Source organism: Lampetra fluviatilis, chromosome 74 (genome assembly GCF_964198595.1).
Source record: "Lampetra fluviatilis chromosome 74, kcLamFluv1.1, whole genome shotgun sequence".
Lineage (NCBI taxonomy): Eukaryota > Metazoa > Chordata > Hyperoartia > Petromyzontiformes > Petromyzontidae > Lampetra > Lampetra fluviatilis.
Window position 1 is genome coordinate 1,541,758 of NC_136348.1, and position 16,835 is coordinate 1,558,592.

General features: G+C 52.2%; 1 protein-coding gene across 1 annotated transcript in view; it reads right to left on the minus strand.

Moving 5' to 3' along the window:
• The window catches only part of LOC144953340 (uncharacterized), a gene marked incomplete at its 5' end in the record, with an annotated part of 276,268 nt that overhangs the window by 110,296 nt on the left and 149,137 nt on the right, over nt 1-16,835 (minus strand). The window contains 1 exon segment of the mRNA XM_078883903.1: nt 4,020-4,478. Within this exon segment, the coding sequence (XP_078740029.1) occupies nt 4,020-4,478 (459 nt within the window).

The window sequence follows — 16,835 nt, forward strand, 5'->3', positions numbered from 1 at the left end:
AAAACAAACCGCTGGACGCAGCCATGCGAGCAGGCTACCTTAAGAGCGATCGCGAATGGGTTGCGTGTCTGGAAGAAGCCTCGCTCTTTCAGATGCCGTACCAGCTTCGTCAACTCTTCGCTACGATTCTGCTGTATTCCATGAGAGCAGATACGAAGGCTCTCTGGGATAAATTCTACGACGAATTGGATCGTGATTACGAGTACCAGTACCGCCAACTGACCAACAAAGAAGAAATGGTAAATATTCTTGGTTCTTTCGGTAAAGTCACGTAGAAGGGAAGTAATAAAATAATAAAAATAAAACATAATAACATAATTCTCACGACGTTTCCGCCACGACGCAAGCAGCCGTCCTCATGTGAAAACCAGGTGTGTTGAGGCGACAGCGTCTGAATGAAACAGCACACGTGCTGGGTTGGAAGGGGGGGATAGGGCGCCTTCACAAAAAAATGTGCATATCAAGAGGAATTTAGCATATTTATGGGAAATGCAGGTATGTGATTAGTACTACTTATGCCCGTGCATTATGCAGGATTAGCAGAATCAAAGGTAGGGGATATGGGAAATGCAGGTATGTGATTAGTTCTACTTATGCCCGTGCATTATGCAGGATTAGCAGCATCAAAGGGAGGGGATATGGGAAATGCAGGTATGTGATTAGTACTACTTATACCCGTGCATTATGCAGGATTAGCAGCATCAAAGAAAATAAAAGAAATGGTAAAGTTCAAGACCCTTCACAGCCTCCACGAGTTCCTCACGGCAGGTGGGATGGCTCTGTCGGACTTTGACGACCTCCCGCAGCTATCCGAGTACCCACACTTGGTCTTGGACTCGCTGCTTGAGAACAACCATATCTGCCGCGAATTGGACACGAAGGACTTCCCATTTCAACTTCGGCACAAACAGTTCCCCATTGTCCCAGCATTCGCGATGACCATCAACAAGGCGCAAGGGCAAACTGTTCACAACCTGGGATTTTTTATCTACCAACGCCATGCTTCTCGCACGGCCAACTGTACGTGACACTATCGCGAGTCACGGCAAGGTCCAACATCAAGGCGCTTATTGACGGACCTGACGACGAGGAGGAAGACGGAGTGTACACGAAGAATATCGTGTATCGCCAGATATTTCAATGAGTTGCATTCTATTATTGAATAAGTTGCATTCTTGAATATTGTCGATTGAGCGTCTCATAAAAATTCATATAACCTCACAAAAATAAACATAAAACAATCACCAAAACATGTATATTGTGATAGTAGGTTTTTACCCTTTTAACTGGTACAAAACTGACACCCTTTATTCAAGGCATCATGTTTGCAATGACCACAACACAAGTAGTCAAAAAAGCAAACAAAAAGAAGCAACTCTGATAAGGATGATAATATGCACTGTCCTTGAAGTTGGACAGTTGAATAAAGGTGTCAGTTTTGTACCAGTTAAAAGGGTAAAAACCTACTATCATATTTTGCCACTGGTAAAAGAGATATCATAATGTATATTGTGTCCAGCCACTTTCAATTCCCCACCAACCAAGCATGTACACACCGCCCGCGAAGCGGGCGGGGACTGCTAGTAACTGTATGTATGTTAGTGTCATCATGGCTCAGCGAATACTACTCATGAATGAACTCACACTGTTTTATGACATAAATTGTAATGATTTTGGCTGCCCGTATAGGACCAGTCACCTTCCTTGTCTAGACGCATTCTAAACACAACACTGTACTTAATATGTTGCTAAAATAACGTCTACACCCGATTCAACATGCAGCTCAAACTCGGCCATGAGCAACCCACATCACGCCCAGAGGGAGGAGACCACGAGGGAGACAGCCTCAACTTGAAGAGAAAGTTGACAAACTCACGGATGCCATCACCCAGCTGCTGCAACGCCTGTCGGATGAGACGCTGCGTCCCGCGGCACCATCCAGGCGAGTAAAGGAAGAGCTGAGCCCGAATCGGAAGCCGCCACCCAAACATCAGCAGCAGTAGATGGCGTGATTCTAATAGGACCACGTTGTTATTATAATCATTTTAATGCGATCAAAACCGCGCAACTCCCATTTTGCATTTACGACTCCAGATGTGCATCTACATATAACATACATTCTAGCTCAGTGTAATTTTAATACGACCATAGTGTTATTCTAATCATTTTAATCCGATCCTAATCCAGCACCCGCCAGTTCGCATATACGACCTCCGGTTCGCATGTCCAAAGGACATATTACATATGCATATTACATACGTACATACGAGCACAGTTCGCTTGCACGTACACTACACGTAAATATGCGCAGAGTGTGATTCTATTACGATCACATTGTGATTCTAATACTTCTAATTATATTCTAATTTTGATTTGACGCTTTCTTTCGCTAAAATCACGGAGGTAAAAAAATGATAATAAAATAAAAATAAATGAAAATAACTAAATTAAATCACGACGTTTCGGAAGCAACACAAGGCTCCGTCGTCAGGTGTAACTGCTCCAGTAAAATTACTGTAAGCTATTCAAGACACGTGTTTTTTATATCGGGTGCTGGGCAGGGAGGAGCCAATGAGTCGGGGGGGGGGGGTGGTTTTCTCCCCCCCCCCCCCACTCATTGGCTCCTCCCTGAATAGCTTTTTTCACACGCTACAGAAGTTACACCTGATGACGGAGGCTTTTGTTGCTTCCGAAACGTCATGATTTAATTTAGTTATTTTCATTTATTATTTTATTTTATTATTATTTTTACCTACGTTACTAACGTGCGTGTGTTGTCTGTTTTAACGATTTGTCCATTGAGGTTGTTTTTTTTGCCGCGTTTTTTTTAGGTCTGTCACTTGAGTTTGTTTAAGAATTCGTCACGTGAGCGTGGTGTTTTGCTTGTGGGAATTTCGCTTTGTCACAATTTGTGATTCATAATATCATGAGTTAAGAATGGGTTTGTGCGTGATTCTTATACGACCACACTGTTATTCTAATGCTTCTAATGATATTATAATACCTTACCTCCGTTTATATGGTTATAAATTAAAACACTAGTTAATAATCGTTTAATGTTTAGTGTTATAGTTTATAGTATTACAGTTTACATGTTTTAAAGTACAGTTTATCCCCGACATACTTCGGGATTAGGGACTGGTACGTTGATGAACGGTTAACTACGGGGACCTTTCCCCTCAAGGAACACGTGTTAATCGGGTAGACAGCCAAGATGCTGCCGTTTAAGAGCACACTTGTGTGACGGAGATCCTCCACCTGAAATTATCTTAACATGTTTTTTCTAGGAACATTATAAAATAAAGACCGGACAAACATTTGTTAAAAATACGTTTTTATTCATCTGCAATCATTTTTACGTCAAAACTCGAAGGGAATATTTATTACGTCCTATTTTCACACATTTCCAGTACAATGCAAACTATTTCCGTTCCAGGAATACCAAAGCGTTAAAGTATCACTCCCCATGATTTCCTTATTAGTTCACCACATTTGTTCACTGTGCGTCTATGTTGAAGTCAAGGCCATATATCCAACGAACGCGTCATCAATATACATCCTGAAATCGTCTATCTAAAGTCGATTAATAGCAATCAAAAAAAGCTATATACTTGGAAAAAACGTTTAAAATGTTGAGTAAAGATGTACCTACAGACGCATTCCAACTTTAGCTCAACAGGGACACTTAACGACTACAATTGAACCCTCTCACAACCAGTGCTCATCACACCACTTCGGCACGTAATCCGATAACATTACAAACCACCACTATGCACGTAATTAAACTAAAATGGTAAAAATTACACACAAAAGTACTCGATACGGATTAAAAGGTATAGCCACATGACATAATATTTTGTCAGTCACCCTGAGCTCTCTGGTTGACTCTCGAGCCACTCCATTACATCCAGCCATCTCTCGGGATCCAACTGCATGGGATCGAAGGTGGAAACTTCTTCAAGGCTCATTGCAGCACCTTGAATTTCAGCTTTTGATTTCAGTTTCCTATCGTTGTGGACCTTCTGATGCCTTTTAAGAGTTGACGACTGTGAAAATGCCTTCCCACAGACAGGGCACAAGAATGGCTTCTCGCCCGTGTGTGTTTTCTTATGATTTTGAAGAGTTGATGAGCGTGCAAATGTCTTCCCACACACAGAGCACAGGAATGGCTTCTCGCCCGTGTGTATTCTCTGATGGTCTTGAAGAGTTGACGATTGTGCAAATGCCTTCCCACACACAGGGCATAGGAATGGCTTCTCGCCCGTGTGTGTTCTCTGATGGTCTTGAAGAGTTGACGCGTGTGCAAATGCCTCCCCACACACAGAGCACTGGAATGACTTCTCGCCCGTGTGTGTTCTCTCATGAGTTTGAAGAGTTGACAATTGTGCAAATGCCTTCCCACACACAGAGCACAGGAATGGCTTCTCGCCCGTGTGTGTTCTCTGGTGTCTCTGAAGATGTGATGGCCGTGAAAAGGACTTCTCACACACAGAGCAATTGAATGGCTTCTTGCCTCCGTGTGCGTGGGGCTGTGGAGAGCCTCTCTGCTCCATGTGAGCGTAGTAAAAGCAGCGGTGTTATCTAGTCAAATGTACGCTATCGGCCGCAAGGATGTTTAGCTTTGAGTTTTAGATTTTGTTAACTGCTAAAACTAGAACGACACTCTAACCGAGATGCAAAAAAATCTCGCTAATGTGACGGCGAACACGTTTAAGAGTTTAATCGCGAAAATAGACACTTACTTGGAGATTCACGGTATATCGATGTCTGGAACCCGTCTGAAGATGTCGCCACGAACTTCTCGACGCAAAGTCGCCTCACTGTCGACACAGCAATTGTGCTCGCCAGGCTGCGTTGTCTCGCGGTTGAAGGGCGATCAGCAGATCGACGAGTCGAGCGTCCAACCTCATCAAGTTCCCTCTCGAAATGGCATCGAGCTCTGCTTCTGAGCCGCCTTATAACTCCCCCCCTAGGATCCAATGTTTTGTCTTTCAGGATATTTGCATTCGATTGTTAATTTTGGAAGGTACAATCCGCATGTCTATTAACATACCGAAGGGTAATGTGCCCATTGTGCTTCATGCATGAATATGTAAGTGCATCTCAGTGTGTAATTGTGCGCTTATTTTGAATAAATGGAAAAACTTTGTCCTCGATTTAAAGTGAATGCAGAGAAATTAGCATGTAACTTTAGAAAAGGAAGAGAGCGGCCTTCTCGACGAGGGAGTGAAACCCGATAGGTAATATTCTTTTACAGCGTTACAATGGATAGGTTGTAGTTCATAGGTTATAATATTATTATGTTTCACTATGATAGAGCTTAACATGTGAGAGTCTACAATATCAGAGTTGATCAAATGCGACGATCATGGCGGGTTCAGGTACAGGTCATAGAGGTGGGAGATGTAAAATTGGAATGCGGTTCACATATCCGACCCCCGGTTCGATTGAACAGATAATTTACGTACATATCTGTATGTCCCCCAAGTTACTCCGCCCATGGTGGGGTCAGGTAGAGGTCATAGAGGTTGGTGCTGTAAAGACAGTGCATCAACTAAGGGACAAGTGGTGACAACAAGATAGAGAGAGAGTTCGAGAAGGGAATGCGAGACCAAGTGTGGGCGTAGGTTCACGCCGAGAATGAGAGAGGGGGAGGAACGAGGTTCGGGGCTGTGTAGTCATTACAATTGCAATGATCACGGGCTTATATTGAGTTTGTGCGTTTATTGAAACATATGCAGATATTGTATATTGCTATTGGATGTCATTGAGATGGAACATAAATGGAGCTGTGGGGGCCGTTGGCCCCCGGGGTCTCTCCCGCCATCATCCCCTATTCCGTTTATGTTACCCCACCTCCCTAATACCCGCTAGGGTTTCGCCGGCCTTCGAACGCGACGCCCCTACCCATACGGCTTCACGCAGCGCTCCCACGCTGCAAGCATACGTGCGCACGGCATCATCAAACAAACGCCATACTCCCCCTCTTTACGCCGCTACGTAAAGCTCTCGCACGCTGCGAGCGTGCCCTGTGCGGCACTCGCCACCACGTCGAATAACCACGTTACCAATGCGCACCCGTATCCGACACACAGCTCCCCGCGGCACCCACTCACCACGGAGCACTCACGTTGTGATCGCACACCTGTATCATATACGTAGTGAACACACGCGCACCGCTCTGCGCAGCGCTCCCCCGAGGCGAGCCGCAGCACTACAGAACCACTGCGTACACACGCTTCCCCACGCGCTCAGCTCCGCGCAGCGCTCACTCACGTGGCGAACCACTGTGTGCACCCGCGCCCCCACACGCTCACGCTGCACGACAAGATCACGCGAGACCACGCTTCGCTATTAATGATTTATTATCTGCTACCTGGTAATTTAATGTTATGTCAGTATGAGTCGACGAGGCTGGCCTATCCTACTTCCCCTGGACCTATTCCCTATTTATCGGCTTACGATACCCTGTCACCTTGCTACTCACGGGTCGAAGTATTCGGTCGTCCTGTGGCTTTTCCTCTATGCCGTCGGGGCACGTCGCGCGGACGTCCGGAGGCAGAGCTGGAGCTGCGTCTGGTCGCCTGGCGCAGGAGTAAGAGCGCGATTTCCCCTTTGCGCTCCCCATTTATCCTCCTTACCTCAAAGGGAATGCGGCTCTGGACAATAGGCTCGCGACCCTCTGGCACGCGCACCGCGGTTCAGGGCGCTTTTGATATGCTACTTAATGCTCAACCTGCGCGGCGAAAATTCCAATCAATCCCTTTCTCACGCAGGCCCCACCATTATCGCAGTTTATGCGGCGGCGTCCGTCACAAAGGTGCGCCGTGGGAGTTTGTGCACGGCTCCCCGCGTGACCCCGCTCTCCCGATTAGTCATACTAACAGCCTTATCCTTTAACTTCCCTAACAATGGTGCCTGCGTGCCCGAGCGTAATTATGCCGTCCCTCTGCTCCCTGTGCGGGGGTGCCTGATTATGCAATTCAGATGCGCTGCGTGTTTTCTAATGATGCTCCTCCATCACAATGCTTATTCCCTCTGCCTGCCCCATCGATACTTGCGTGTGTGGGGTGTGTGGGATGCGTTTCACCCGCGGTGGCCGAGTGGCCCCTCGCTGCGACCTTGCAATCTTAAGGCCGGTCGCAGCGCCGCGGTGCAAAGTAGCGTCGGGGGAGGTCGTCCAATTCCCTAGGTTGCCGGAAACCGTGAAAGTTTAATCCCGATAAGGGCTTCTCGGATAAAAACCGGTCGGCCAGGTGACCTCCCCTCGGAGCTCTATGGGGGGGGGGGAAATGCGTGCGGGTGTGTTCATGTGAGGTGAGGTGAGGGGGACGCGGGGTCGGCTCCGTCGCTTGGTGGTGGCGAGGTCGGAGATGGGGCGCCTGCTGAACGGCTTCGTGGCGGCGGCATGACATAGCCCCCCGAGGTGCTGGTCCCCGTCCCGGGTTGACTGGAGCACCTTGCTTGAGCCGCGCCCACGAGGAAACGCTGCGGGGTCCGGGGGGTCCGTCCGGACCTCGTGGCTGGTCTCGGGGCTGGTGGCTCCGTCCTCTGCAGCTCCTGCGGCGGCCTCCTCCTCCACTCCAGCGGCTCTCCCTGTCCCTCGGTACCTGCGGGCTGGGGTACAAACTCAGAAGCGGAGGGGTTTAGGGGCCGTCGTCCGCGCCGTCCCCTGGCGGGGTCGGGGCGTCTCGGGGGCCCGGCGGGGCCCATGTAGGGTGCGAGGCCCCCCAGCACGAGGGGTGCGGGTACTCCGGGATTTCGGGGCCTTCGGGTGACGGGGTTCTCTCTCGCCGGGGCCGCTTTCCACGGTTTTAAGCGGCGGACGTTGACCACCGTCTCTCGATCCCTCTCCCCGCAATAAATTAGTACCGTCCAGGGGGATATCTGCCGCACCACGGTCCAGGGTCCCCGCCAGTAGGTCGTCAGTTTCCCCACCTGCCCGGCCCCGACGCGAGGGGTGTGTAGCCACACCTTAGCACCTGTCAGGAATAAGGGGGGTTCCATGCGGGGTCGGGTGCCCTGTTCCTGCCGCCGATGCGCGGCTTCCCCTTGCGGGTATGCTCGGCCTCGGGCTTCTCGCAGGGTCTCCAACAGGTGTTCCACGGGGCGGCTTCCCTCCTCCGGCTGGGGGGAAGGGACGCCGAATAGCAGATCTGCGGGTAAACGAGACTCACGGCCGAACATCATTAAAAACGGGGTTTGTCCCGTCGACGTGTGTACGGTGGTGGCGTAGGCGAAAAGGGCGTAGGGGAGGTGTTCGTCCCAATCCCGTTGATTTGCGGCTGCCATACGTTTGAGTTTCCCCGCTAGGGTCTGATTCATGCGCTCTACCATACCGTTCGCTTGGGGGTGGTACGCTGTGGTTCGGTCCTTCTGGATTCCGAATTCTCGGCACAGTGCCTGGAACAGCTCGGCCTCGAACTCGCTACCCTGGTCGGTGAGGACTCGTTCTGGGATCCCGTGCTTCAGTACGTAATGTTCCACAAATGCCCGGGCCACCACCAAGGCCGTTTTATCAGGGATGGCCACTGCCACGGGGTAGCGGGTGAAATACTCTACTGCGACCAGGATATACCGGTTGCCTCGATGGGATCGCGGGAATGGCCCCTGTAGGTCGATCCCGACCAGCTGATTCGTGCGGCTGACGCGGAACGGCCTTAGGGGTACCTGGTATCGTGCCGATTTTGGCCCGCACTGCTGTCAGGCGCGGCAGCCCTGTACCCAGGCCGCCACGTCTTGTGCCAATTTGGGCCAGAGATACTGGCGACGCAGTGTCTCTCGAGTGCGTCGTTCCCCATCGTGGCCCCCGAGTGGGTGGTCATGCACCAGCCGTAGCAGCTGGGGTCGCACCTGGGCAGGAACACAGATGCACCCCGGCTGGCCGGCCTCGGTTAACTCCCGTACCACTCCGTTCTGCACACACAACCGGGCATACAAACCGCTCCAGGGTCCTGGTAGGGCGCTCTTTTCCTCCCGCAGTGCCGCCTCCACTGCCGCCAGATCCGGATCTCGCTGCTGGGTCTGTCTCAGCTGCTCGTCGTTTAGGCCCGGGAAGGCGCAACCGACGTCCTCCTGGATCCGTCCGATCGGGTCCCGAGCCGCGGGTCCCGCGCTTGCCGGGCGGTCGACGGGATCCTCGGTGCCACCTGTGAGGGTCTCTGTGGCGCACACTGCACTCTCTATCGCTGGGGGGGGGGTCAGTGGCCGCGGCCTCTCGGGGGTCCGTTGCCTGCCGGCAGCGTCCCCCCGTGAAACACGGGCAGGCCTCCTCCGCCCTTGTCTCGGCGTACACCGTGGGCCGCCTCGACAAGGCGTCCGCGTTTGCATGCGTCCGGCCAGCCCGATACTCGATTTGCAGGTTGTACTCCTGCAACTGCGCCAACCAACGGGCCATCTGCCCCCGCGGCTCCTTGAATGTAAGAAGGAACTGAAAAGCATAATGGTCAGTGCGTACGCGACATCTCCGGCCGTACAAATACGGCCGGAACTGTTTGCACGCGAAAATCACGGCGTACAACTCTTGGCGGGTCACGCAATAGTTCAGCTCAGCCCCACTCAAGGTCCCCATCCTGTACCTGTGACAACACCGCGCCCAGCCCGCTGCTGCAGGCGTCGGTGTCCAAAATAAAATCGGTGGTAAAATCGGGGAAAGCGAGGGTGGGGGCGTGGGTGAGGTGATCTTTGAGAGTGGTGAAGGCCGTCTGGCAGGCCCCCGTCCACTGGTAAGGGTGCTTAGGGGAGGTGAGTTGGGTGAGAGGGCGTGCAATCTCGCTGAATCCCTTTACAAATCGACGATAATAGGTGGCGAGCCCCAAAAAAGATCTGATCTCCGTCAGATTCCTTGGCCGTGGCCACTCCACTACGGCGCGTACCTTCTCCGGATCGGTGTGCACGCCTGCCTCGCTGACACGATTCCCGAGGTACCCCACCTCGCGTTGTGCGATGTAACACTTACGTGGCTTGAGCTTGAGATGAGCCGCTCGCAGTCGCTGGAACACCTCTCGAAGCCTGGACCAATGCTCAGACAAAGATCTACTGAACACGATCACATCGTCCAAGTAAATCAGGCACTGTTCCCACTGCAAGCCCCGCATCACCAACTCCATCAGCCGCTGGAACGTCGCGGGCGCATTGGTGAGTCCGAACGGGAGTACTCGAAACTCGAATAGCCCCATCGGGGTGGTGAATGCGGTTTTCGGCCGATCCTCCTCCGCCATCTCCACCTGCCAGTACCCAGACGCGAGATCGAGGGTGGAAAAATATTGCGCTCCGGCGAGGCTGTCGAAGGTGTCGTCGATGCGGGGTATGGGGAAGGCATCGCCGAACGTGACTGCATTTAGTTTACGGTAATCGACGCAGAACCGGGTTGACCCATCCTTTTTCGTTACTAGCACCACTGGGGCTGACCAGGGGCTCGCCGAGGGCTGAATTATGTTATCGCGAAGCATGTCCCCAACTGCCTCTTTGATTTGGGCGCGTTCGGGTGCGCCCACTCGGTACGCAGGGAGTTTGATGGGTCGGGCTGCACCGGTGTCAATTTGGTGCTTAACAAGATCGGTCCGACCCACGTCCGAGTCGTGTTCACTGAATACGTCGGCATACTCCCGCAGTAACTCGCGCAGCCGATCGGCCTCTCCCTTAGGTAAATCCGCCCATGGTACATGTAACGCGTCGAGCAGGGGAATGACATCGGCTCGGGGAGTCGGACCGACTCGCCAGGCCAGGTCCTGGTCACCCTCAGGACGACCGGGGTCCTCAGCCCAGAGTGCGAACACCGAGTCGTCAGAGTGGCGTGCGTGCAGGGGGTGTACGGTGGCTATCGGGGTGCGCCGCCGCAGTATCGCTGGGGTACTGTGAGGGTTAAACATCCGCATAAACAATCGGTCCCCATCGGCGTTTACCAACGTGGCGGATCCCACAAGCCCATACCGTTTTGCCAACTCCGGGTGAGGAGTTAGCATTACCTCTCCTGATGGTCGGAGCGCGGGGTCGGTGGGGGATGTTGCCACCGGCACCAGCATCTCGGTGAGCGGGCCGATGGTGACTGCCGTCGCCAGGATAGCGGCCACAGGTGCAAAGCGGAGGCGCGTTGGTTCTCGTCCCAGGAACGGTATCCGCTCGCCGTTGCTCTCCATGGTGGCGCATCGCTGGCGGGGTTGCACGTTGAGTCCCAACCGTTCTAGGAGGTCGGTACCTGCGATACACTCGTGACACAACGCACTCGACACGTAGAACTCCTGGGTGCACACCTGGCTGCCTATGCGGACCTCTAGGGTGGCTCTCCCTAGCAACCCCATTCCGGCTCCGCTCGCCGTGTGCAGCGCGCGGTCCGGGGCCTGCAGGTGACGCACGTCGACCCCGATCGCGCTGCAGTGCTCTGCGCTCACGAGCGAGGCCACCGCCCCCGTGTCCAGCAGGATTCGGGTACGCACTCGGTTTACCTCCCCTTCCACCAGCGACGTGGCCCCCGTGATCCCCGCCACCAGCTCCCGCAGCCAGTCGCCAGGAGTCACCGTTTCCGTGGGCGTTGTTGCTGGAACCTGTGTGGAGATCACTCGCTCGCCATTATTCTCATTATCGTCTATTTGTATTGGGACCGCGTCGATTGCACCCCTAGTTGGTCTGCTCACTAGGAGGCGTTGGAGTTTAACCCCCGCGCCTGCCTAGCTCGGGTGATTTCAGGACAGTCTCTCACTAGATGCCCTCGGCGATCGCACATATAACATGCCCGAGGAGGGGGGGCGGCTCCGTAGTGGGCCCCCTGCCCACTCCCTCCCCCCCCATTACGCCGCTGTCCACCCTCCGCCTCTAGTCGGGCCACCCTTCCAGATAACCCCCCTACCGTGGCGCGTAGGTCCCCCATTTCGGATCGGATGGTCTCTACGGAGGACTGCAGCTTGGTCATATTTTTATTCGCTTCCTCGCGTATATCTCCTATGCCAGCCTGTAACCCGGCTACCCACCCTGGGGTGGTCTCGCTGGGTCTCTGGGGCTCCCTTGCCCGTCCCCTTACTGCGATGGCGATCTCTTCCTCCTCGTCGGAGAGTAGGCTCGCTACGGCGCACTCTCGTCCCCTCCCTCGAGGCTGCGCGCGCTCACCCGAGAGTTTCTCGCATTTGCGCGCGCGCTCGACGAGGGTGTTAAAGGAGAGGCGTGCACCGTCTACATTTGGCTGCCACCACGGGGTGCGTGCCAAATATCGCTGGATTTTACCGGCGGCGAGGCCCTCAATTATTTTGGCCTCGTACTCTGGGTACGCGAGCTGGGTCAACATGCGTACATCCTCGGCGTAATCTCGCAGATCCTCGCCGGGCTGGCGGCGGCGTGCCTCTAAGGCCGCCTGCGCATCCTCCTCGTCATAGGCGCCGAAGCGCCGTTCGAGTTCGCACATTAATTTTTCCCACTGAGTTTGTGCGCTTGCGGGCAAAGCTTCTACAAAGTCAGCTGCCCGCCCATCTAAATGTATCTCTAACTGCTGCAACGCCTCCTCATCCGACCACCCATTAATCTTTTTAGCCCCCCTGATGCTGCGGGCAAACGATTTCCATGATGGAATTCCTTTGCCCGTAAATGTGCATTTGATTTTAACCTGGGTTGGGGGGCCTCTTTCCCTTGGGGGTGCGGGGGATCGTCCCGTTTCTGACACCAATATGTGGGGGTCGCTAGCCCCCGACATCCCTCCCTCGACAATGCTAACGGCCGGGCTAACATCATCAATCGCCCCCCGCGGCTAAGCGAACCGCCGCTAGGCTCCTCACCCATGGTGTGGGAGCCGTCGCCCGAGGATTCCCCTCCACCGCGGGTCCGCGTAGCAGGCATGGTTAACCACGTGCGCGCACACCCCCACACAGCTCTGCACGGCACTTACTCAACACTGACCACTCACGTTAGGATCGCGCACCTGTATTACACACGTCGCGAACGTGCGCGCACACACGTACAGCTCCACACGCGATACCCACTCCTGCGCCGCTCTGCGCCGCGCTGGCCGCTCACGTTACGATCGCGCACCTGGGGTACGCCGATTTCGCACGCCGAGAGCTTACGCATACACCGTACCACACGCGTTCACACTTATAACACGAGATCACACGAGCACACGCAAGCGGGGCACATGCCGACGCAACGACTCAAGTTGCCGCCGCCGTGCGCGCGAGATAAACCGTACAACAATGCGCAGCCGATTACGTGCTCGAGCCGCGGGGTTGGGGGTCAGGGGCCCACCACCGCGCCGCACTTTACGCAGGTAACGAGCACGCGCACGATCGCACAAAGCTAACAGCTTCAATGCGCACAGCGGTTTCGCACACGCAAGCGGGGCACACGCTCGAGCGAGAGCACGTAAAACCCCCCTCTTGCGCGGCCGCGCGTTTATACAAATACACTGTGCGCTCCCCGGGCGTTAACACCCACACCTCCGTACCCGCACAATCGTACAGAGACCACGGCCTTTACGCTTACAACGACCACACACCCGCGAATGCAGTGCACGCTAATACCACGTTCCAAAAACACCCAACAACACGGTTTTGTTACTACGCTCGAGATTTTATTAGCCCTTGCTAACCAACCGAGCCACCCGTGTGTGTGTGCGGGCCAGCAAGGCGCTTCTAACCCACACTCTGGTGCCGTGTAACCCTATTCTATGCTGCGCTCTCTGCTAAACCGCTTTCCTACTCGTCCTTACCCCGAACTAACCCTCTCCTACGGATCCTACTCTCCGCTCTGAGGTGTTGTAAGGCGCGCAACACGATACCGTCTGTAGTCCTTGGTGACCTTGCGGCGCTCAGATCGTCCTGCAGACAATCTAGCGGCTCGCCCGATGACTCCTTCGTCGCTAACCCCGTGTCCAAACTCCAGAAGAAGAGAGTTCCCTACTGCCCCTGCGTTTTCTTTTAAGCTATCCACATCAAAGGCTAGGCGCCCCCGTCCCGACCGCCTTGGTCTCTCGACCAATCCTGAGCCTAGGATTTCCCACTCTTTTGCGATCCCGCCGGCCTTTGACCTTTCGACCAATCAGTCGTCCCGGGTCCTGATCCCAGCTATCTGCCCTGCTGACCCGTGTTTGTGTTTGTATGCGTTTCTAACTGCGGGGCTCTCTGAGCTCGCCGTGGTCGTGCGATCTCAAATCCGCCCACGGCGCCGCAGTGTTACTTGGCCTGGGAAGGGTCCTGTCCAATTCCCTGGCCCTGAGAAACCGTGGGGTAACCCCCCTAGGGGCCCTCGGGTGAAAACTCAGGGTAGGTGACCCGACCACGAGGCCCTACGTGGGTGCGGGTGCGTGTTTATGTGGGGGGGGTGATGGGGGGCAGTGCCGCGGTGGAAGCAGGGCGGCTCCCTGGCTCGGCAGAGCGGCCCCGTCGCTGTGGCACCACACACACTTGCAATACAATCACTCTAACATCAGTAACCAAAATCCGATCTGGAACGTGGTCTCCGCTTGGTCTGGTTTGTATCCGTCATCACTCCGAAGATCAACAGCGAGGCATGGTTTGCCCAGCCACCACCTCGTTTGCCAAAACGACTTTAATAGCTGCTCTCAAACAACACTATCACCAATGGTTGTCTACAGGATAGGCTGTTAAGCGGACAATCAGTCGTTTCGGGATTCGAAAATTTGTAATTCGATTCTTATCCTGCATATCCTACCTCTGGTTCGCATATTCACTTACCATACGTACGACCACAGTGTGAGAGATTAGCATGATGTTAATGTAAGAAATAAGCATGTAACCGTAGAATAGGAGGAGAGCGGCCTCCTCGACGAGGGAGTGCAACCCAACGGGTGCAATCCAAAGGGCATGAGAGCATGATATATAATATTATATGTTTGAGTTAAACATGTGAGAGTTTACAATGTCAGAGTTGATCAAATGCGACAATCAAGGGCGTCAATCGGGTGCGTTTGATCGGAGTATTTTATCAAAGGCGTCATCCCATCACGGACCACCACCTCCCTGCGTATATAACTTCAAAAGAAGCAACAACAGCAGCAACAACAGCAGCAACATCACATTTCGAGGGCGACGCTGCTACTTCTGATTCTGCTGCTTCTGCTGCCCGGCTATTTTGTAGCCGGGCACTGCTCTCGCGGGACCGCACACGTCTTTGAAAATGATTGCGATGATCATGTCTGAACTGAGAATTAAGTGACTAAATATTACTTTGTTTAACCATAACTGTATATAGGTTAATGTCATCATGGCTCAGCGAATACTACTCATGTGATGAACTCACACTGTTTGATGACAGAAATTGTAATCATTTTGGCTGCCCGTGTAGGACAAGTCACCTTCCTTGTCTAGACGCATTCTAAACACAACACTGAATTAAACGTGCACCTCTTAACCCCTCCCTCGCATTTACGACTAACGATTTGCATTTGCACATAACATACATTAAAGCCCATTAAAATGCTAATACGACCATAGTGTTCTTCTAAAATTTGAATGCGATTCTTGCCCTGTACCCCCCACAATTCACATATCCCTCCCCCGGTTCGATTGAACAGATCATTTACATACATATGTGTAGAGTGCGATTTTAATACTTCTAATGAGATTTAAATACCGTACCTCTGTTTATGGTGGTATAATTATAAAACCAGTTGATAGTTTATAGTCGTTTAATGTTTAGTGTTATTGTTTATAGTGTTATCAATTTGCATGTTTTTTTTAAGAACAGGTGATTCCCGGTATATTTCGGTATTCTGGACCTGAACTTTGCGAAACGATTCATAACGAGGACCTTTCCCCACCAGAGCACAATCCGCTCATGAAAAGAACTCGGGGCGGCGGGAACACGTGCTTCCATGGGCAGTGGGGGACAGGGCATGGTTGTATTGCCTACAGGTTCCACCGGGAAAATCCCCCAAGTTGCTCCGCCAATGGCGGGGTCAGGTAGAGGTCATAGAGGTGGGTGATGTAAAGACGGTGCATCAACTAAGGGACAAGTGGTGACAACAAGATAGAGAGAGTTCGAGAAGGGAAGGCGAGACCAAGTGTGGGCGGAGGTTCACGCCGAGAATGAGAGAGGGGGAGGAACGAGGTTTGTGGCTGTGTTGGCTGGTTGCTGTCTCGTCGTCGTCGTTGCTATATCGTGACGCCTGGGGTCTGAAACCGCGTTAAAGGCTAAAAAAAAGAACCCTCTGCAGTCAGAGTCTGGAGTCATTACAATTGTAACGATTCATTATTTCAATGGCTAATATTGATTTGTGCGATTATTTTATACATTCATACTGGATATTGCTATTTGATGCAATTGAGATGGAACATTCATCCAATAGTGGACAGCTTGATCCTAATACCACCAAAGAGTTATTCAAATAATTTTAATCCCATCCTGATCCTGCACCTTCCGTTTCACATATTCCACAATTGGATCGCACGTCCATATTACATGCATACATGTTACATACAGACATATTACATTCTCACGAGCATAGTGTGATTCTTAGAGGACCACGGTGTGAAGCTAAGAATTCTAATGAGATTCTAATGTTACACTTCAATTTGTTCTAATCTGTAACACTAGTTTATGATGTTATTTTATAGTGTTATAATGTATCGCTCATAGCTTATATTGTTAGAGTTCACAACATTATAGTTTACTATAACACTAGTTTGTAGTGTTATTTTAAAGCGTTACAATGTGTAGCCCATAGTTTAAAGGTTATGTTGTTAGAGTTTATAATGTTAGAGTATACAATGTGAGTTTACAATTTGAAAGTTTGTGGACGTGCCCTGTTCTCGTGGGACCCGACACGGATTTGGAAATAATTGCTATGATCATGTCTGAGCTGGGATGAGCGTTTACTTTGTTTAATCATAACT